Genomic DNA, 22,526 nt, shown 5'->3' with positions numbered 1-22,526 from the left:
ATATATATATATATATATATATATATATATATGCATTTTTTCTTACTGTTATGATATTTATTTGTAATTGTATATCGGTATGAGGCATTTTCCAACCATTTTTTTTTTTTTTTTTCCCGTATTTTTGTTGGTGTTGTTTTTGAAATATTATTACTTTGGAACATTGCAGTCTTAGAAATGGCTTTAGTGATTATAAGCCTGTTTTCTAATATTTTAAGCTCCAGACAGCTTGTTAAATTGATCAAATTCGTTTAATCTCAAGCACATTAGTGTCAGTTTAAAATATGTCCATTGTTAAAACTGCATTAACTAAAACAAACATTTGCAGAAGACTTTTTATGGACACATTGAAACATTTTTCCAACCTCATTATGGGCTACCGCTACCAGCTCTTTGGCTTTCGTGTCCCTCCTATTTCCCTCTTATTTTAGTCTCTTTATTTTTATTTTATTATTTTATTTTATTTATTTATAATAAGGTTATTATTAAATAGCATGAGATAGTGATGGATATCAAAGGACGGGAACCCTGAGAAAAGTTCTCATGTATCTAATGCTGCTTCCTTTACATGTCCTCAGGGCCGTTTCCATCCACGAATAGCTTTATCTACAGATTGCTAGAACGTGTTGAAAAAGAAATTTGTGGGTTTCTTTTTTCTTTTCTTTTCTTCTTCTTTTTTTAAACATACAATTATAGAAGATGAAATAACTCTAGTTTATTACTGATGCTTTTCAGTACCCTATTGGTTAAAGAAGTGTTTTGATTTAGTATGCTAGTTCAATTTTCATTCCAAAGCCTTCGATTTTTTACACTAACATTTTAATTAATTTATATGGCATTTTCAAATATTTTATTGAATACAGCTAATTCCTTATAATGCACATCACTTAACTTTCTTTGTGCAGGAGTACGCGCTTGCATATCTATTAGAATTGGTTTTGGTCTTGGTTTGTTAGCCTAGATGGGTTTTCATATTGGTGTACAGATCCGAGCCTGCAATCATGTCAGAGAAAATGTCAAAACACTCAATGTGCCATAGACAACTTGTAAAAGCGTATATAATTAGTTGCGTTTGCCTTCCGAAATGTGTTAATTCAACTGTCTGATTCAAAGTATTAAGTATTGTAATTCAGATTATCGCATTACATATAATTTAATTCGGTCTTCAAAGGTCAAATGTGATAGCCGGGGAGGTTATGCATCTTCCTAATTGTGTTACTGTGATAGCTGAGCTATGTTATATTGGTATTAAGTTGTGAAGTCCATTGCATTTGCTTTGTAAATATTAGCCTACAGATGGACTTTACTCTGATGTGATTATCAATATGAATAACCTGGTCTAATTGTAGCTTTTTATTGAAGGGCTTTGCAGATTATCCTGTTTTAACAGAGTCATAAAAACATGAGTATCATTGCAGATGAATGCTACGCGTACTAGAATCTGCTTGCACTTTGGCTCTGCGTTTATTTCAAGGTGGAAAATCTTGAGTTGCTTCTCTCTGCGTGCTAAGACTGTTTTACAAATGCTTCCTTTTAAACTCACCATAACACGCGATGAGTCCTCCGTTGTGTCCGCTTTCCTGCTGGAGTTTGCTGCTGTCTGGGGGAGTTTTGCAGGAGGACCTCTGCATGAAGAGGTGGTATTTGTTAAAGGTGCCTTCCCCAGCAGTGGCATCCAATGACTGGCATTCCTGCTGGAACAGGCTCCCAGATTTCTCCCCGTACGCCTGACCTTTGTTGGTCAAGAAAGCGGGGCTGTATTTGGTGTCACTCGCCTGGAATGTCCTGAAAGGGTTCGCCTGGTGATCCCTACCTTGCGGTGCAGATGGGCTATAATATGAATCCATGGATGTCATTTCGCAGTATGAAACGCACGTCTCTGCGTTCATTCCTACAAAAAAAAAACGTTTCGGGAAGAAAAAGAAGTCCAAGCGATCCCCCCCCTTTCTTTCTTTCCTTTTTGGAGAGCAAAGCGTTCAGATACTCTTAACACTCTCTCCCTCTTCCTCATACAAAACGAATACACACATACACGCACACTCACACACGCACGCATAGACTTGTGCAGCAGCTGGCTTTGGTTATAAAATGATTCAGATGTTTTCCAGAAACGGATAGCTACCCAAAAGCTAAAAAGCCCCCTTAAAGTTAGAGGAGGAACGAAAAATGCGTCTTCTGAAGATGCAGCCCAGATCTTCTCGGTATAGACACGTCAAGACCTCTCCTCGGTTATTATGTAGATGAAATGAATGGGTGAGGTCAGACCTTTGCTAAGAAGAAAAAATGTTTTGTTGGAAATATGTGGGGGGACTTAACACATGACATTAATGTCATTAGGATATGAAATATGTAACTTATTGAATGTGAAGGGCAACACGGAGGGAGCAATTTAATGGCTGATTCGCAATGCTTTTTAACTAAACTTAGTCTTGCCAACAAAGAAAACGGCTAGATCTGGGTTTATATGTTTATTGTGTATTAGCCACTTATGTGTTTTCATTGTTAGACTCTTGTGTTTTTTTTCTTTTATGTTACAAATCCTTTCTCACTTTAACTGACGTTTTTATCTTTATAAACAAGTTTGTGGTGATCATTCTGTTCTGATACCACGTTTGGCATCATATATTGCCATCGATTTAATGTAGTTTTAGTGCATTTAAATCATTTTAATTTCTATGCTATCTCTATTGACTTAGATTCAAGCCAGAGTAGAACTTGTCACTAAATTGTATTTTGACAGTCCCTTTTTTTCTCACTGCAAACATTATATCGTGTTTCATGTTGGTATCGGATCTTATTATTTGGTGTCTAACAATCAGCATAAAGTAGTATCCAAGAAAAAATGACGAATGTTGTAGCTTTCACATTTTTCTCATTCTAATTCTATAATAATCCTTGCTAAAAAAAAAACATGTTGCCCATTATGACGTGTTCATAATGTATTTGGTCTAGTGGCTGTAAAAAAATTATGACGTTGCAGCACTTTTTTGTCATATAATTATGCAATTTTTTTTCTCTTCGGCAACCGTCAGTCGGGGGTACATAAAAAAAAAAATGGAGAAAAAGTGATGATACTAAATATCCGATGCTCACTCCTGCCATCAATCGAACATTAGCAACACTAATAGTTTACTAATGTAAACTAATGTGACCTTTGCAGGTTCTTAATTTGATCCTAAATTAGAGATTATTAAAACACTGTTAATCCGAAACCACAGTAGACAGAAGAATGGTTTCCAGGTTCCGAGGCCTATTCATGGTCAGGATATTTTTGGTTTATGAGATGTCTTTTAATTTGTATGCAGCAACCAAAATTTTTTATAAGGCCTGCTAAGTTTCTTTATCCAGATTTCTTTCAGCAACAACAAGCTATTCGAGCCAGCCTTTTAAATTGGTTAGGTAACGATGCGAGTAAACAGCATGTGACATCTAATTTATTGTAAGATTTTGCAGTTGCTTTAATGTCTGTAAGTAGCCTACGACATCATGCATAATAACTAAATAACTCAAGAGACGGTGATAGCGTAGTCCTATGGTAAAGCAGGCCTGCATTAATTTAGAATATGAAAAGCAGAGGGGAAGCCTGGGCAAGATAGCAAATCTGGCTAAACTACACATCCTAAACATATCCAGCAATGTCAGTACGCAGGGCCATGTCTGATGCCGAACTGATTCAGCAAAGTGAAACTGAGTAATTCGTTAAAAATGCATTTTATTTTCTTCTCAGCAACCTGTGTCCAATATTATTAAAATATAGATATTGTTTGTTTTGCTTCTGTTATTTTTGTATTTATTATTATTATCGTGTGATGGCTTAATTAAAATATTATTTTTGGCGTCTTCATTTTTAAGCGATCTACATTAGTGTTTGTATTCGGTGGCATTAAAAAGCAGCACTTTTTAGCTGAGAACGTTATTGAGGGGAAATGAAGAGCGTCATAAAACAGTGTCAGCAAAAGCTGCGTTCCTTAATCAAATTCAATAGAGCATTTATTTCTGGTTCTGCATTGAAGTTCTCTCGTACACCAATCCTTCCGCTATCAATGAACGAACTAAAAAAAGAAGTGATCATTGTGTCTGCCGCAACCAAATCCTTGAAGGAAATACGAGCTTAATTGGATTTCTGCAATGAGTTGGTTGCTTGCATTGTAACAATATCGAGACGAGTATTTCTACTGCTAATTACCCCAGCTGTCTGCCGTTGATAATAAAACATTGACTATTTTTTATTGTAATGTTTATGGGTTCAGCGCTGATTTACAGTTAAGCTTTAATGTGTGATTATCTGTATAAACAAGACATTGTTTTTTCACTTTATATTTCGTAATTATGGTCTTGATCATTGTGTTCTATTTATTTAATATTTCCATGTACTCATGGCTTATCTTATGATATTTTCCAATTACGAGATAAACTCATGTTCTTGACTGATTTTGCGTCGTTTGAAGCATGTAATCCAGGGTCGCCTGTTTATGCAGAGTGTACAATCGAATGTGGAATGATGCAAAGTAGCCTATTTTGATGTATTTTCATTTTGCAATGAGCAGACTCCGAGGACAGTTCATGCTTTCAGAGAAAAGTGCATTGATTAGATTCGTTTCAAACCCAGGGCTAGATTTAATTGAATTAGCTCAGGTTTAAAGTTTTGGGTCTGGATTTTCAGACTGCCCTCGTGTATGATAAACATAGCCCCGTCAGAACAGGCTCAGTTTTCATGTCGTACACTCTTGGATATATATATATTTCTGGTTCTGCATTGAAGTTCTCTCGTACACCAATCCTTCCGCTATCAATGAACGAACTAAAAAAAGAAGTGATCATTGTGTCTGCCGCAACCAAATCCTTGAAGGAAATACGAGCTTAATTGGATTTCTGCAATGAGTTGGTTGCTTGCATTGTAACAATATCGAGACGAGTATTTCTACTGCTAATTACCCCAGCTGTCTGCCGTTGATAATAAAACATTGACTATTTTTTATTGTAATGTTTATGGGTTCAGCGCTGATTTACAGTTAAGCTTTAATGTGTGTGATTATCTGTATAAACAAGACATTCTTTTTTCACTTTATATTTCGTAATTATGGTCTTGATAATTGTGTTCTATTTATTTAATATTTCCATGTACTCATGGCTTATCTTATTATATTTTCCAATTACGAGATAAACTCATGTTCTTGACTGATTTTGCGTCGTTTGAAGCATGTAATCCAGGGTCGCCTGTTTATGCAGAGTGTACAATCGAATGTGGAATGATGCAAAGTAGCCTATTTTGATGTATTTTCATTTTGCAATGAGCAGACTCCGAGGACAGTTCATGCTTTCAGAGAAAAGTGCATTGATTAGATTCGTTTCAAACCCAGGGCTAGATTTAATTGAATTAGCTCAGGTTTAAAGTTTTGGGTCTGGATTTTCAGACTGCCCTCGTGTATGATAAACATAGCCCCGTCAGAACAGGCTCAGTTTTCATGTCGTACACTCTTGGATATATATATATATATGTATTTATGTTTGAGCTATTATCTCTTGAGTTATTTATGGCCGTAAAATGTCTCGGCACTGCCCACGTGTCTATAGGATTATTTTATTAGAGCAGGCTTTTTTTTGGAATAGCTTGAAGTATGATTTGTTGCTGGTCTTGCATTTTTAAATTTTTATTTTTATTCAAAATGTAAAAATCTGAAAAACGTATCTTAATTTAGTTCGTTAAATATTAATATTTAAATCGTTTCACTGGTTTTTAAGAAAAGAAAAAAAGCCAAGTTTTCTTTTTACATGATTTTTTTTATTTTAGCACTAATTTAAAAATTGAAAACATGTATTTATATTAGATAAGTTGTATCCATTTTCGTATGAACTGCATTTTTAATGTTTTAAAGCAACTCCGTCTGACTAATTAATTTACCGACTCTAATTTATTCACTTATAAATCTTTTGTTCAGTGTGCCGCGTTTATAATTCTTAACCCACAGTTTACTGTACTGTGCTGAAATAGAAAAAGCCCCTCTCTTTTTATTGTCCGCACATCATGTTAACAGTCATTTACACGCTTAAAAAAGCAGAACGAGTTTAGCCCGCTTTATACGTTTTTATCTAGTCTCTCATACCCTGCAGAAAAAGCCTAGCTGCTGGCACAGACAAAGCTGGCATCAGTGCCTCCCAGATGGGGAATAAAACAGTCCCTTGAAATCAGCAAAGCATCTGAACCTGCTTCCACAGATGGCTCTTTAGTAAGATGAACTGTATAGAGTTAGAAAATCTTGAGGAAGGGTGTGCAGGAATAATGTTGTGTTTGTGACATGATGCTTGCAGGATGTGGCTGCCCCTGTGGACTGGTACTAGTAGACATGAATGTCACATGTATTTTTGCATCAGGTTGTGTTCCAGTGACCTGACATTTCTTGTGGTACAGATCAGCCTCTCAGCAGAGCTGCATGTAGGGCACATGCCACAGCAGAACAAATGTGAACCAGCCACATTTTGTTTCCAGCCCACTCTCCATTTGATTGGATATGAAGGGCAGTTAGTCTGCTGAAAAGGTGCTTGTAAGTTTATATATCACAGATCCATATGTCAGGGCAAATTATTCTGAGCACACTCTGCCCTCACCTTTCATAAGTCATTCCACCCTTTCAACTGATTAATTATTTCAGAATTTGCAAAATAGCATTTATGGATAGCTGGAGCTTTCAGATTGTTTTTCTTTGACAGTATGAGAGTGACTGCTATAAAACTGCTGTTTTTGTTAATGTAATATGGTTACTAGTACCTTATATTGAATTGTGGATTCACATTTACTCTGCTTTCAAACGCCCTGATTTCCTCCTTGTTTCCTCCTAAGAACTTCCCCTATGGATCCTTTGTAATGATTGCCATTCAATTCAGAATTCTTCCATTTCTGCAGGAGACAAATTGCTATTATCATTATTTCTTTGCTTAATTGTAATGTATTTTACATGTTTTAATCCACACACATTTGACAAATTTGGCTGTTTGTTCTATAGACTTTAGAACATTATTTAGACAATGCAAATATCTGTAATCTACATAAACAAGAGTTTTGTATCATTTTGCATACACATCTGTATCTCATGCCCCAGCTTCATTCTTTTATTCTCTGTAATTGTTTTGTTATTAGTACCGTGCTCTGTAAATGCAAGTTATAGCCGAGAACAGATATGTGGCAAATATAGTGAAAGTGGAAGACTGAAGCTTATATCCACCTCCCTTCAATAGTTCAGCTCATTGAGCATGCCATTTTATTGATACAAAATATATATTAGAAAGGAAAAGTTGTATTTGCAACAGTAATTCAGTAGTTTTTTTTATTATGCATAAACCATCAAAAGTTTAAGTAAATCATTATTAATTTTGGTCGTATAATCTTTTTCAAGATTCCAAAGAAATCTTTCTTTCTTGTTGTCCAGCCAAATAATCATTGTTTTATGGTCGTTAAGTTACTGTTTATGTAAAGCATTAATTTAACCTCGTATTGAGCATGCCATTTTATTGATACAAAATATATATTAGAAAGGAAAAGTTGTATTTGCAACAGTAATTCAGTAGTTTTTTTTTATTATGCATAAACCATCAAAAGTTTAAGTAAATCATTATTAATTTTGGTCGTATAATCTTTTTCAAGATTCCAAAGAAATCTTTCTTTCTTGTTGTCCAGCCAAATAATCATTGTTTTATGGTCGTTAAGTTACTGTTTATGTAAAGCATTAATTTAACCTCGCGTAGTTTTACAGCAAACATTTACTATTCTGTTTCCATAATTAGTCATTTTTCTTTTTTAATTGTTAGCTCTTTTTATTTAGTGAAAGTGGAAGACTGAAGCTTATATCCACCTCCCTTCAATAGTTCAGCTCATTGAGCATGCCATTTTATTGATACAAAATATATATTAGAAAGGAAAAGTTGTATTTGCAACAGTAATTAGTAGTTTTTTTTTATTATGCATAAACCATCAAAAGTTTAAGTAAATCATTATTAATTTTGGTCGTATAATCTTTTTCAAGATTCCAAAGAAATCTTTCTTTCTTGTTGTCCAGCCAAATAATCATTGTTTTATGGTCGTTAAGTTACTGTTTATGTAAAGCATTAATTTAACCTCGCGTAGTTTTACAGCAAACATTTACTATTCTGTTTCCATAATTAGTCATTTTTCTTTTTTAATTGTTAGCTCTTTTTATTTGTAATCTCCTCAGTTAGTCTTTAATTAACTGCCTCTGTTTTTAAGTGTCAAATGATTTGTTCAGAAACAATAGAAATTCTTCAGTCTTAACCATGCGTAACATTAAACTGCATGGTAGAAATGTTGTCAAATTTGCTGATAAATTAAAACTAGATACTTTTTTGTTTGAATTTTTTTTTTTTGAGTAATTCTGCCAAATTAATTATTTGCACACAGCATATTTTGCACCAAAAATGTTTTTTTTTTGTGTGATCTGTGACAATGTTCTCTAAATTCTTGCCCTGTCTTCATTCTTTTTTTTAATCTTGTATAAGTCATGCACCATATAAATGCTACATTTATAGTGCAATTTGTGCAACATGTGCTTTTGTAGGCTTGCACAATATACTCAAATACCCAGCCTAAAGAGTCAAAAAAAAAGTCTCAGTTTAAACCATCCCAATTTGACTGAATCTCAATCAGGTTAACTGACATTGAAGTTTTAATAATAAGCAATCACAAGGTGGACTAAAGTGTTTTGCTCCGCCAAAGGTGTGGCCTCCTCAGTTAGTCTTTAATTAACTGCATCTGTTTTTAAGTGTCAAATGATTTGTTCAGAAACAATAGAAATTCTTCAGTCTTAACCATGCGTAACATTAAACTGCATGGTAGAAATGTTGTCAAATTTGCTGATAAATTAAAACTAGATACTTTTTTGTTTGAATTTTTTTTTTTTTGAGTAATTCTGCCAAATTAATTATTTGCACACAGCATATTTTGCACCAAAAATGTTTTTTTTTTGTGTGATCTGTGACAATGTTCTCTAAATTCTTGCCCTGTCTTCATTCTTTTTTTTAATCTTGTATAAGTCATGCACCATATAAATGCTACATTTATAGTGCAATTTGTGCAACATGTGCTTTTGTAGGCTTGCACAATATACTCAAATACCCAGCCTAAAGAGTCAAAAAAAAAGTCTCAGTTTAAACCATCCCAATTTGACTGAATCTCAATCAGGTTAACTGACATTGAAGTTTTAATAATAAGCAATCACAAGGTGGACTAAAGTGTTTTGCTCCGCCAAAGGTGTGGTCAAGAAATTTATAATCAAAAGTCTACCTTGTGACATAAAGATAAAGAATGGATTCAGGCCATGTTATGAATCTTGTATTTATTGACAGTGCTCTGTGGAAAACCTTACCATATGTGTACTAAAAGCTTTTAACTTGCGTATAAAGCATAGCAGATTTGTTGCTTATTGTTTGTGGTTTGCATTGAGGTAAAATAGTCTAGTATGTTGAGATGCCATGGGTTATTATTTTATGATATGCTCTGCCCTCAAGTAAACGTCTCTTTTACAATATTAGATGTATGACAGATGTGCCCAAAAGCTGACAAATTTAGCTCTCCTCTAAATTTAATGCTTGTTGCACCTATTTTATAATATTTATGTTTTCATTCTGTCATTATCATACATCTCGTCATTCTGATATGAGAGAGGTCACTGTGTCAGCAAATTACCTTTGACAGCATTTTCAATGGGGCTTATTTAAGTAAATTTGGAGGTCATCTATTTTTGTATTTTTCAAAACATATTAAGGAGTTATGGTAGCAGTTTCAAGTTGACCATTGATAAGTACATTGGTGGTCACATGGGCCACTGGCCTGTGGCAAAGGCAGTGGATGCTTCCATTTGAAGATATTAATGTGGTGTGACAAAGTGAGTCATAATTGATGGTTTTGTTCAGTAACAGCAGCTCACAATAACTCTCAGTGCAGATGCAATTAAAACAGACAGCAGGAAAAACAAGCAAGGAAATGATCTTTGTCATTGTATTTGGAAGAGTCACTTCACGCTTTATTAATCAATTTGGCTAATAACATTAAAGCAGTTCCTCTTTTTTTTAGTGCTTGTAAATCGATCTCAGTCTGAGTGATTTGCCCTGGGCATAGGCAATAGGATGCCACTGTGCTTAAATTACCCCCATATCTCTGCTTTCTTTCAACAGTCTGCATGCTTAGTATGAAGTGCATCTCTGCCAGAGCCCAAACAGGCCTTCTGAGGCAATAAACAACACTAATTGGCCCTCAAACAAACTTGACATGCATTTCTATGTTCAGATAAAGCGCAGGCCCCACCAGAGTTCAGTTTTTCATATGCACTTGTGCATATGTGCAATACATGTCATGCATTTAATCTGAACTTGGCCCAGATTGGCTCTGATTATTTGTGCCCGCTCAGAGAGCATATACTGCTGTTTGCCGTTTGATTTGTAATGTATCCTAATTTCCTCATCAGTTAACACCAACAGTCCACACAGTAATGCATTTGGTTACGCACACGGATGAAAGCTGCAATGTCAATGTGTTGCGCAGCCCTCTGTGTCAAATTATAATGGATAATATCAAGCAGGACAATGTGTAAAAAAAAAAAAAAAAGTAACTTATTTACCTTTTTCAAAGAGAGTGACTTTGATTTTTCAGTTTTGCCATAGCTGGTTTTGCTAAATATAAGATGGCATTTTTACAAGTTTGATCAACTTTAACCTTAACAGAAGATTTTAGCAAAACTAGAAGTAATAGAAGAAGTAATAAATCATCAAAGTGTTTTGTCTGTCGTTGTGTTTTAGGCAAAATGTGTGATTTAAAGTAATTATGTGAAATATGTTAAACAGGATCTATGACCTGATGTCTTGCACCTTTCACACAATTTTCCTAAAACAGCTCTTGTAACATAATTCCAGTGTGTGACAGCAGCTTTTAAGGTTAAGGACTTGAATGCTAACTGTCTGAAGTATGTGGTGGAAAAAACTTTTTGTTCTTCTCATCAAGGTAACATACTTTAAGCATATAGTCTTTCAAGTGCTCAAATGATTTTCTCTCTAAAACTAGTATGCTGTATTTCATGTAGTTTGATTAATATACCATTCAAAAGTTTGGTTTGTCTTTTTTCTTTTTCTTTTTATTAATACTTTTATTCAGCAAGGATGCATTAAATGGATGAAGTTTTGGAATTTCTATTTCAAATAATGTTCTTCTGCTGAACTTTGTTTATCAATCAATTTGTTCAAGAATCTTGAAAAAAAAAACACGTCATGGTATCATCAAAAATATTGATGCAGCAAAACTGTTTTCAACATTGCGCACCAATTCAGTATATTAGAATGATTTCTGAAGGATTATGTGATTATGGAGTAAAATTCAGCTTTGACATCACAATAATAAATTCCATTTAAAAACATTAAAAAACAAAGCAATAATTTAAACTGTAGTAATATTTCACTATATTCCAGTTTGTAGTGTATTTTGTGATCACATAAATTCAGCCTTGGTGAGATTTCACAAACATTAACATGTCTTATCATCCCCAAACGTTTGAATGGTATACTCTCTACAACGCCAAAATGAGGACACAAATACGTTGCCTGTATGTATTATTTAAGGGATAGATGAACATTCTGTTATCATTTAGTCATTGTTATTCAAAGCCTTTTGTTTTCTTCCATACACAGTAAGTCAGGGAGTTTGGTCTCCACTGTCTTTCATTGTAAGTGCAAAAACAATTGAAACATTATCTCCTTTTGCTGTATTTTTGTGTTCCAAGTCATACAGTTTTGAAATGACATGAACGTGAGCAAACAATGACAAAATTGTCATTTAGTTATTATCTCTCCCTTTAACCAGTTTCGCCACTTTGGAATTATAAGGTTTTATCTGCATTCTGACTGGTCTTGATATATTGAGCTTCAAAGATTTTGCATTCCATATACTTTGTAGATAGAACCTTTTTGTTTTCTAAATAAAAAGTCTCAAAATGCACACAACTAAAACAAACATCTGAAGAAAACACAGAATAAGAATATATGAATAACTCGATTTTGACACTGACTACGTTTACATGGACATCAGTAATCAAATTATTTACCTTATACTAAATAAGCCAATATTGTGATGAATATATATGGTGTTTACATGAGTTGCTTTTCCTTGAAGGTCCCAGAGTCTGGAGGAAGAGTGGAGAGGCACAGAAACCATGTTGCTTGAAGTCCAGTGTGAAGTTTCCACAGTCAGTGATGATTTGGGCTGCCGTGTCATCTGCTGGTGTTGGTCCACTGTGTTTTCTGAAGTCCACAGTCAACGCAGCCATCTACCAGGACATTTTATTGAGTAATGCGACTAAAATAGGAATACTCCACATGTCTTAATTCGATTTCTGTTTACTTTGAATATGACTTTAGCCAGATTAAGGTAATCAAAAATCAGTGTTTACATGGTAGATTCTTAATCGGAGTATTTTCTTAATCGTGGTAAAATCGGATTATTGTTGTCCATGTAAACGTACTCAATAAATGTCAGATAGAACCTTATAACTCCAAGGTGACCATTTGCGTGTGATTAATGTCACACTGGTAGAGCATATGTTCAACAACATTTAACATAGGGACTGTAACTATGATCAGGAACCGAATTACCCTGGAATCATTTGAAAGGCAATCTTTTTCCCATCGGAGTTATTCCTATGTGTGAGGCAGACGGGAATGCTTGGGAGAGAGGAGCGGAATCACTGCCATCACCTCACCATGGTAACCAGATGGTGTGCTTCTACCACAGTCATGCTGTGGTCCTGCTCTTATGCAACATGACGCACAGACTTGGCTGTAGCCTTGTTTATTCCATTGTGCGTGTTTTGTGGCATTGTCTGTGCACTCCGAGACATAACCCCACCAATACCGCACCCCAGCCTGCTCAGGGTCTGTCTCTTGACCTCCGCCTGATCATGTGGGTACGGACCTTTCAGACTTGCCCAGACATGAGAACATCTCCTGGGTGAGGATGAGCCATGTCTATTTGGAGCTCTGTTCCAGATTTTTATGTGTAGCTGAAATTGGTTTCACATGAGTTGGGGGCAGCCTGCATCAGCAGATTTTCCTGATCAAATTAAACCGAGAAAGAGGGGGGGGGGGGAAGACAGCGGTTGTACTGAACTTTAATTGAATAAACAGGGCTTGAGGAAGGGAGGAGAGAAAGTCATCATACTTGTTCTCACCACTGTCCTCATGGTCAAAGATAGTTTAACCCCTAGCGGCAGATCAGGCCTTCAACACCCCATCCTGATCAGCTCTTCAGCCAGACATTATAAAGTTGTGGTTAAGACCAAAGAGCCGTCAGATGTGTGCATAAAAAGTATCGTCTTTCATCCGTGGAGAGAAATTTGGGAATTGAATTTTTCCCTTTCAATTCTTCAACCAGCGTTGGCTGTTTATTGTTCACTGGTGCACATGCTGGAGAATATAGAATGAAACTAAAAAATGTTGCATTCTTTTTTTAAAAACTAGGTGTTTTTTGTGACACCTCAATGGATTTGGATCTGCTAATCACATTGGAGGTCTCATGCTTGTGCCTGGGACCCCCTTAATCTATAGATGAAAGTTTATTAAGATTTATAAAAATGCTTCCCATATGTGACTGGTTCTGGAATCTGGTCTTGATCTTACAATCGCTCCTTTAGTGATATGATCAGTTGGGTGAATTATGGCACTTCATCAAATTCAGAGCACACCCGACATGAGCCGTACGGCAGTTAAAAGCCAGAAAAAAAGAGTAATGGAAAAGGGGAGGGGAGGGGGGTGAGACTAGAAACAGATCGAGAGGGAGAAGCACCGCAGTTTCTTCTGGATTATTGTTGATCAAAAGAATCACTTTGAGTATTCTGAAGAAATGGAATGAGAGTACTCAATGTTATGAAATAAAAAATAGGCACATTCCATGAATCAGTGTCACTGCAGTCATTTGTCATTCATTAGGGATAAAACAGAGTATGTTATTGTATCAGCAGTTCTCTTGCGAAATGCAGAGATGCACAGAAAGACCCTAGTTATAATCGAGAAACACCAATCATACCAAAAGTATTCAACAATTGACCACTGGTATGTAAATAACTGGTGTTTCTCATGCTTGGGCAGAATTATGAGTGCTGTGAGTGTCTTGCTTCTAATTTTTATTCCATGGCAGCCACTTCAGCATCATGGGTTAGGATGCCTCTGCCTCTCTGAAAGAAAATAATAATACTAAATGTATATTGTGCATTACACCTCAAAAGGCATTCTGGGCTTGTAGCAGAGAGAATAGATAATGCTGTGCAAATGGCTTGCGGACAGCAATTTTGGTAGCAATTTATTCTGAATAAATTACACAAATGTCCAGCAATTGTCTTCTTTTTTTTCTCTTCCCTCATCCCATTGGGAAAAGCCAGATGTGGGAGTGTTGGGTGCTGTGGTTGGTTCTATTATGTTTGAGGGTCTGATAATAAACAGTTGTGCTTCTGTAGACGTGTATTATATGTTGATTTGGTTGGTGTTCCTAAAAAAAATCCTATTGTAAAAATGATCTCTTGCTTTGTGTCTAGCTTATTTAGTCTAGAATTACAATTCCTCAAGTCTCTGTGCTATTATCTTTTAGATATGACTGATCAGAACCAGTGCAATCTGGTATGTGTGGATTTTTTTTTTAAGTCAAGGATGCCTTTTATGACAGTAGTCAAAGGACAAGGCTTGGCAAACCACTGCAGCACCAGGACTTAGAATTTTCTTTAAAAAAAGATTCAGTCTCAAGGACAGCTAATTGGTGGCCAAATGCTTTCAATTTGAAAACAGGACACACAACTTTCTTAGCTTTATCTGTGCATTATAAAAAATGGTGAGTTAGAAATCCATTTACCGTTGCTTCTCTAATATTTTCTGTGTTTCATCTTTTCAAACAAACATTGATCTAAATCTGAAGATTTGATGATATATGTTGTATATTGAGGTTCTGGAGGAAGGAACTATATTTTGTAATTTTATTTTATACATTTGGCCTGTAATGAAAAGAATATTGATCTGTTTGATTTGATTTGACTTACAACATGTTGACAATGGCACTGAAGTGAGAGTTTCAGTCTTAACATCTCCAACTATTCAAAGCACAGTATTTTATGTACTGTAAGTATATGAGGCGAAATCTGTTCATATATATCCATACTACTTTTGTTAAAGGAGTTTTTTAGCTGAAGGATGCAGTGCTGGAAATTATTAGAACGTTTTTAGCTCTTTATTCTTGAGAAATATGGTTGTCATTCTCATATGAGGCTGTTATACTTCTTGAAGTTTATTATTGTTCTGCAGCATTTTGCCAATTCACTTCTGTTTAAGAAAGGAAAACAAGAACACAATGTTCAAATGAGCCAAAATTTGGTTCAAATTGTGTGGAATCAGGTGAATAAATGGAAAACACTATTAAGACACTGACTGTTTTTCACTTTGAAAAGATGCAATGCCAGTTTATTGGAAAATAAGTTTATTGGAATCAGGATCCTAACTGTTTAAGTAAACTTCATTTAGTCTCATGAAGTAGTTCAAATGGGTGTGTGTGGCCTAATGCATGCCTAGAACAGTTTAACACTGCTTCCTCCCTATAAATTAGTATTTTTTTCCGGGTGAAGTGAAAATTGAGATAAATGGTGGCTCATTTATTATTATGTGGTGTTGTTTTTTCCATTAGACGAAAACAGAATTAAACGAGAGAAAAAATATCATTAAAGGGGTCATATGATGTTGCTAAAAATAACATTATTTGGTGTATTTGGTGTAATGAAATGCGTTTATGCGATTTAAGGTTCAAAAAACACATTATTTTCCACATACTGTACATTATTGTTTCTCCTCTATGCCCCGCCTTTCTGAAACACGTTGATTTTTACAAAGCTCATCGGTCGGAAAAGCGAGGTGTGCTCTGATTGGCCAGCTATCCAGTGCGTTGTGATTGGCCGAATATCTCAAGCATGTGACGGAAATGTTACGCCCCTTACCATACTGTGAAGCCGTGTCCCGGCCGGAGTGACAAGACAAAAACATTAAAACCCATTATAAACGAGGCATTTGTTGCATCCAGTGGGGACATAATTACGGATTATAATGACTTATACTGTTTTTTTACGCGTTGCATCGTACCGTGTAAACATAAAACTATGTCTGCGTTTGTGATCGGAGAAATGGCAAACAACAAGCGCTACTCTACACTGCTAAAAACTCACGTTTGAATCATCAGTGGCAAATCCTTTCAATGAAAACGTACTTACAGTCTGTGAGTCAGAACAGCCGGTGTTCTGACTATTTGAGCTACCCTGTCAGATTTTGCTACCTCCCATTAAACAGATGGTAGCATAATCGATAGCGAAAAGTGCTACCTATCAGATTTTGCTTCCAGCATGATATTAATAAGGTGTGAGGCTTCATTAACATATACACCTACCCCAACCCTAAGCCTACACTTACAGTAGGATAAATACAGTGTTGGTAGCATAATCTGATAGGTAGCATTATTTGTCAGAACACCGGCATTGTAGTCTATTCTTCCAGGATCAGGAAACAGTTCTCCATAAAATGCGCTGGACACATCTGAATATTTGGGTTGAACTGTTCTGGAACAGTGTTGTAAATATAACTTAACCACTGATTTCTAGTCGTGTCCTCTTTTGGAAGGCCAAACAAAGTAGTTTTGCTTTCACAACGAAACACACAGCGTCACACACAGCGGGCCTGAGTGAGCGGAGGCCGGCTAGAGTGAGCGGAGGCGGCGGGCTTGAGAACGGTGCGGCCGGCTGATTCGACGAAGGAGCATCCGGCGGGCTTGCGGCAACCACATGTGATGACCCCGGGCTGGACTCCACTTCGTTTTTAGAACGTTTTTAGCTCTTTATTCTTGAGCAATACGGTTGTCATTCTGCTCATATGAGGCTGTTATACTTCTTGAAGTTTATTATTGTTCTGCAGCATTTTGCCAATTCACTTCTGTTTAAGAAAGGAAAACAAGAACACAGTGTTCAAATGAGCCTAAATTTGGTTCAAATTGTGTGGAATCAGGTGAATAAATGGGAAACACTATTAAGACACTGACTGTTTTTCACTTTGAAAAGATGGAATGCCAGTTTATTGGAAAATAAGTTTATTGGAATCAGGATCTTAACTGTTTAAGTAAACTTCATTTAGTCTCATGAAGTAGTTCAAATGGGTGTGTGTGTGGCATACTGCATGCCTAGAACAGTTTAACACTGCTTCCTCCCTATGAATTAGATTTTTTCCAGGTGAAGTGAAAATTGAGATAAATGGTGGCTCATTTATTATTATGTGGTGGTGTTTTTTCCATTAGACGAAAACAGAATTAAACGAGAGAAAAACTATAATTAAAGGGGTCATATGATGTTGCTAAAAAGAACATTATTTTGTGTATTTGGTGTAATGAAATGTGTTCATGCAGTTTAAGGTTCAAAAAACATTATTTTCCACATACTGTACATTATTGTTTCTCCTCTATGCCTCGCCTTTCTGAAACACGTTGATTTTTACAAAGCTCATCGGTCTGAAAAGCGAGGTGTGCTGTGATTGGCCAGCTATCCAGTGTGTTGTGATTGGCCGAATATCTCAAGCATGTGATGGAAATGTTACGCCCCTTACCATACTGTGAGGCTGTGTCCTGGCCGGAGCGAAAACACACAGTGGGCTTGAGTGAGCGGAGGCAGCGGGGTTGAGAACGGCGTGGCCAGCGGAGTTGACGAAGGAGCATCCGGCGGGCTTGTGGAAACCACATGTGACGACCCCGGGCTGGACTCCGCTTTGTCCATGGTGAAAGCCGATCCAGCGATCCGCAGCGCGAAGTTGATGTATTTCCTCAGCGACCAGCACGGATCAGCTCTAGGCATGATGAAGCGGATATCGTCCTCTTTTGGAAGGCCAAACAAAGTAGTTTCGCTTTCGAAGTGACATGTGACCAAGTATGGTAACCCATACTAGGAATTAGTGTTCTGAATTTATCCCATCCAAAGTGCACACACACAGCAGTGAACACACACACCCGGGGAGCAGTTGGGGGTTGGGTGCCTTGCTCAAGGGTACCTCAGTCATGGTATTGAAGGTGGGAGAGAGAGTGCTGTACATTCACTCCCCCCCCCCCCTTACAATCCCTTCCGGTACGAGACTCAAACCTGCAACCTTTGGGTTACGAGTCCGACTCTCTAACCATTAGGCCACGACTTTGCGTGAACATTTAGGTGGCGTTATGCAAATCTTCCCACATCGTGACGTAGATATGTAGGGGCGTGTTAGAACGAGCCGTTTTAGGTAGGTGTGGTTGACTCTTAACTTTTATAAAGAATATCTCTTTGGATTTGAGACTTTAGTCTTTGCAACTTTACAGATTTTCTTTATGCACCAAGAGCTTGTAACACTTCAAAGAGAAAGGAAAAATTTTAATCGCATCATATGACCCCTTTAAGTGGCTCATACTGAACAAGAAAATTGGTGTTAAAGAGGTTAACATGTTCTACTTCTTTTTTTTTTTGTATGCCCCATATGTAAAGTGATAAGTACTGATATAGTCATTATTTTTTTAGTTTTAGTTTAGTTTTTAATAAATTCTAAATGTATTTAGAATTAGTATTCTATTGTCTATAATTGAGAAAAGTAATTCCAGTTTCCCCCATAAGAAAAATTCTATATTTTATTATCTGCCTGTCAAATTTGTGAATGGAGTTGTCATACAGTATGTTGGTATATTGAATAGAGAAATGATAGATTTCCCTGGCAGCTCTTGACATGTCTTCACATCTGCTCCATAAGGCAATATAAAACCTCATTGTGGAGAGGAGGAATTCTGGCACAAAATTATATTACCATTCTATTTCCATGACCACCAGAAGGACTTTCTTTTTTTACTTGGGTCATGAGCATTATTATAGAATTGCCTTTCAAAAATTCTGGTTCAGTCATGAACAACTGAACTAGTTGTTCTTTTTCTTTTCTTTTTTTTCCTTAAAGCTACAGTCTGTAACTTTTTTTTGGTTAAAAATGATCCAAAATCAATATTTGAGCAAGTACATAACCAGCCAGTGTTCAAAACTATCGCCTTACTTTAGCCCGATTCACAACGGTTAGCTTATAATAATGTTTTCTAATTTGAGAGGTATGGGTAGGTTTTCGCAGAAAATTTGACCATGCTGCTGCGTCATTACGGTACGTCTGTAAACATAAAGAAGTTGTCCCGGCTACTAGACTATCACATGTGAGGATCCTGCAGGTGGCGGATCGTTTATAGCCTTTTCTCGCAGCAGCTGGAATAATTAAATTTATAATTTTGATGGCGTATTGTAATCCATAAAAGGATTATGTGTTTATGAAACACACGTGAATGAAATTCAGTTATATTCCCGTTATAAATGTGCTTCTGATTTGTATTTTAAAGAAAACCAGTTCGAAGGGAGCATAATTTGCTTTTTGGGTTAAAAGAATTTCTTAATATGAAATTCGAAGACTATGACAATTAGATTAGACTGTGCAGAAATTGAAATCTACACACTAATACACACTATACTCATAGTCACCAATGCTGATGTTGTTAACATTAATCATTTGAGAATAAGTATAATAATAATAATAATAATAATAATAATAATTTGAACGGTAAATGGTCTTTAGATTTAATCACCATTGGTAGCGAGATTTATGGTAATGCTTTTTTCCTCAGTTGGTCAGAACAAACGTGCCAGACTTGTTACTTGTTCAGATGGCAATATACGGTGAAAATTCTTATTTGGGTCATATTCCAATACGCAGGCTAGAATCTGTGATTGCGAAGTACAGTAAATATCCACACCGGTGCGGTGACCGAGTGCCACACATACTCTTCAGAACATTAGATTCATCCGCGCTGGAGCCGTGCCGACTCACAACCCACGCAAACTAGATAATTCCGCACACAACTGCAATTCCAGGTTTTCAAACAGAGATGGCGACAAAGAGGCATTATAATTGCTAAGATACCATATAATTACAGTGGTATCACGCAAGAACATTTTCCATTGAGCTGCCAATAATGATGGGCATGTAGAAACATTGTGCAAGTGCTTTTATTGTGGGCAAAAGTCAGGGTGGTCATAGATTTGTGACACATCCCAGAGTAGAACTGGCACTGCTTTTGATTCCACATGTTCAGGGCATTTCTGTCAAATAGGGGGGCTTAACCTCACACTTTCCTACACGAGTTTATAGAACTTAATGTAAAATACTTGATTTTTTGTGACCTGGATCTGACTTTGGAAATCTAGCTGTGGAACATCCATGTGAAGTAGAGAATTATAGATGTGGCTACTCCTCAGTGTCCTTTTATTTGTATTCCAAGACTATATTACATCTGTAGCTCTCTCACCGCACTCTTGCCCATTGAACATGTCTAAATCCTTAGAAGTACCCTGGTCTTTTGGAAAAGTCCAACTAAATAAACATTGGCTTTGATTTGCTTTGTTTATAGTTGTGGAAGGACATAGTGTAATATGCATTGTGATTGGTTTGAATCCTCAAGCAAACAATGTCAGGGAATGAAGGTGAATGTGATGTCCATTTCATTTTGAATCACAATATCAATTCAAGAGCATTTTCTCCATTTAGTCTTTGAAATGGAAGTTTCATGAATTTGCCAAATGGTAAAGTTAAGTCGAGTGAAGAATAAATCATTTGTTTCTGCCAGTGTCAAACATGATTCCATTGCAAGAAAAACAGGGTAGGTCTCTCCAGGCCTGGCTGAGGCAGCATTCCCCCTCAGCGCATTTGGAAGGGATGAAAGCTCAGTGTGATCCCGAAGGTCATCTGGTGACCCTGTCTCTGTTTTCACAAGCCGAGGTCTGATCTTCAGTTCTGCTCTTGGAAGTTGGTGAGAAGATCGGCTGCTGTTGTCTTAGTGAGGTGGGCCACACTCTCACAGTGAGGTGCCCGCTGTCATCACTGTGATCTCTGAACTCACTGACGGTCAGAGCCAGTGCTCCTAAGGCTGAAGGAAGTATTGTGGATGACCAAGGACTGAAATTCATGTTGGGGTCAAAGATCAAGATCTGTGAACATATTTTATTTATTTACTTTTATTTGAGGTCTCTAACTTCTATTAGGGGATAAAAACTATTTTTTGGTTAGTTGTTCTGGTAATGACCTGTGAATTTTATAGTGTGTAAAATTCTACACGACAATTAAAAATTTCAGGGTCGGTAAGAGTTTCTTTTGAAAGGGTTTTGTTTTTGAAAGGAGTGCCTTATGCTCACCAAGACTGCATTTATTTGGTCAAAAATACTGTAAGATATTGTGAAATATTATTACAATTAAAATGTAATTTATACATGTGATGGCAGTTGACTTCTTAGCAGCCATTACTCCAGTCTTCAGTGTCACAAGATCCTTCAGAAATCATTCTTACATGCTGATTTATGATCAAGAAACATTTTTATCAATGTTGGAAATATTTTTTCTTTTTTAAGGATTCTTTGATAAATAGAAAGTTAAGAAGAATAGCATTTATTTCAAATATAAATCTTTTATAACATTATTAATGTCTTTACTGTCACCTTTGATCAATTCTTTGCTTGTCCTTGCTAAAAAAGTATTAATTTCTTAAAATTTTACTGACCCCCATATTTTTAAACAGAAGTGAATCTTTGCGAAATCTTTTCATATTTGTAGTATTTTCATTGTGGGCTCTGCTAATAAAATGTGAAACTTTCACTTGAGGTAAACCTGCAGTCTCTCTTCATAATGAGTGAATCGGGTGAAGACGTCTCAAGCTTTCCCCGTTTCAAAATCTACAGGATATGCAGGATTTTACTTTCTTCACACCCTGTAGAATTTTAGTCAAACTGTTAAGTCAGTCACACAGACTTAAGCCTAGATGCATAACTGCACCCATACGCACAAACAGACCTATTTGAGTGACAGGTCACCCACCTGCCTTTTGGCAGTTAGACATAAACCAGGTTATACTTTGTCTTCCTTCTCATACCCTTATGGCCATTAGGTCTGCAAGTGGAAACTTTATCATTGGGGTTTGTGTCTCCCCTTTGTCCTTGTCTTCCCCTCGGGCTCTTGTCTGTAATTTAATTAAACATTCGTTTAAGAGGATCATGCAGGAAGAGAGAGCTGGTCACAGACAGGTCAGGGCAAAAGAATGCGGCCGAACTGAACTGCTTCTGTCTAGAGGAATTCTTATATTTGCACACTATATTATTTTTAAAATACTTGTTACATGAATCTGTTTTTGACTGGCATGTGATAACATCTTGCATTGCAAAAAGAGAAAATCGATTGTTTCTTTCTTTTTTGTTTTTCATTTTAATTTTGTATTACATTTATGTATTTGGCTGATGCACTTTTTTATTTTTTGCTATAATTTTCAACCCACAAAAATATGTCCTGTATTGTGGTCGCTTAGTCTTTCTATCTTTTGTAGTATAGTATTATCTATGAAATGGTATCTCATCATTATTGTATCATTATGTAATCAT

At 36.3% G+C, this 22,526-nt stretch overlaps 1 protein-coding gene across 1 annotated transcript; it reads right to left on the bottom strand.

Annotated features, from left to right (window-relative positions):
- Positions 1 to 277: 277 nt before the first annotated feature.
- Positions 278 to 2,185, bottom strand: LOC107594660 (homeobox protein aristaless-like 4). Its single transcript, XM_016284798.1, has 2 exons — positions 1,544 to 2,185; positions 278 to 616 (listed from the first exon to the last, which is right to left on the bottom strand). Exons 1-2 carry the CDS (start codon positions 1,887 to 1,889, stop codon positions 603 to 605), a joined length of 360 nt encoding a protein of 119 aa, XP_016140284.1. The 5' UTR covers positions 1,890 to 2,185; the 3' UTR covers positions 278 to 602.
- Between the last annotated feature and the right edge of the window lie 20,341 nt (positions 2,186 to 22,526).

Source organism: Sinocyclocheilus grahami, unplaced genomic scaffold (genome assembly GCF_001515645.1).
Source record: "Sinocyclocheilus grahami isolate Dianchi unplaced genomic scaffold, SAMN03320097.WGS_v1.1 scaffold10.1, whole genome shotgun sequence".
In the NCBI taxonomy this organism is placed as follows: domain Eukaryota; kingdom Metazoa; phylum Chordata; class Actinopteri; order Cypriniformes; family Cyprinidae; genus Sinocyclocheilus; species Sinocyclocheilus grahami.
The sequence above is the reverse complement of the archived record's forward strand: the minus strand, read 5'-3'. Positions and strand labels throughout refer to the sequence as shown.

Coding starts and splice junctions, on each gene's coding strand:
- LOC107594660 (XM_016284798.1), bottom strand. CDS start 1,889: ATGAACGCAGAGACGTGCGTTTCATACTGCGAAATGACATCCATGGAT.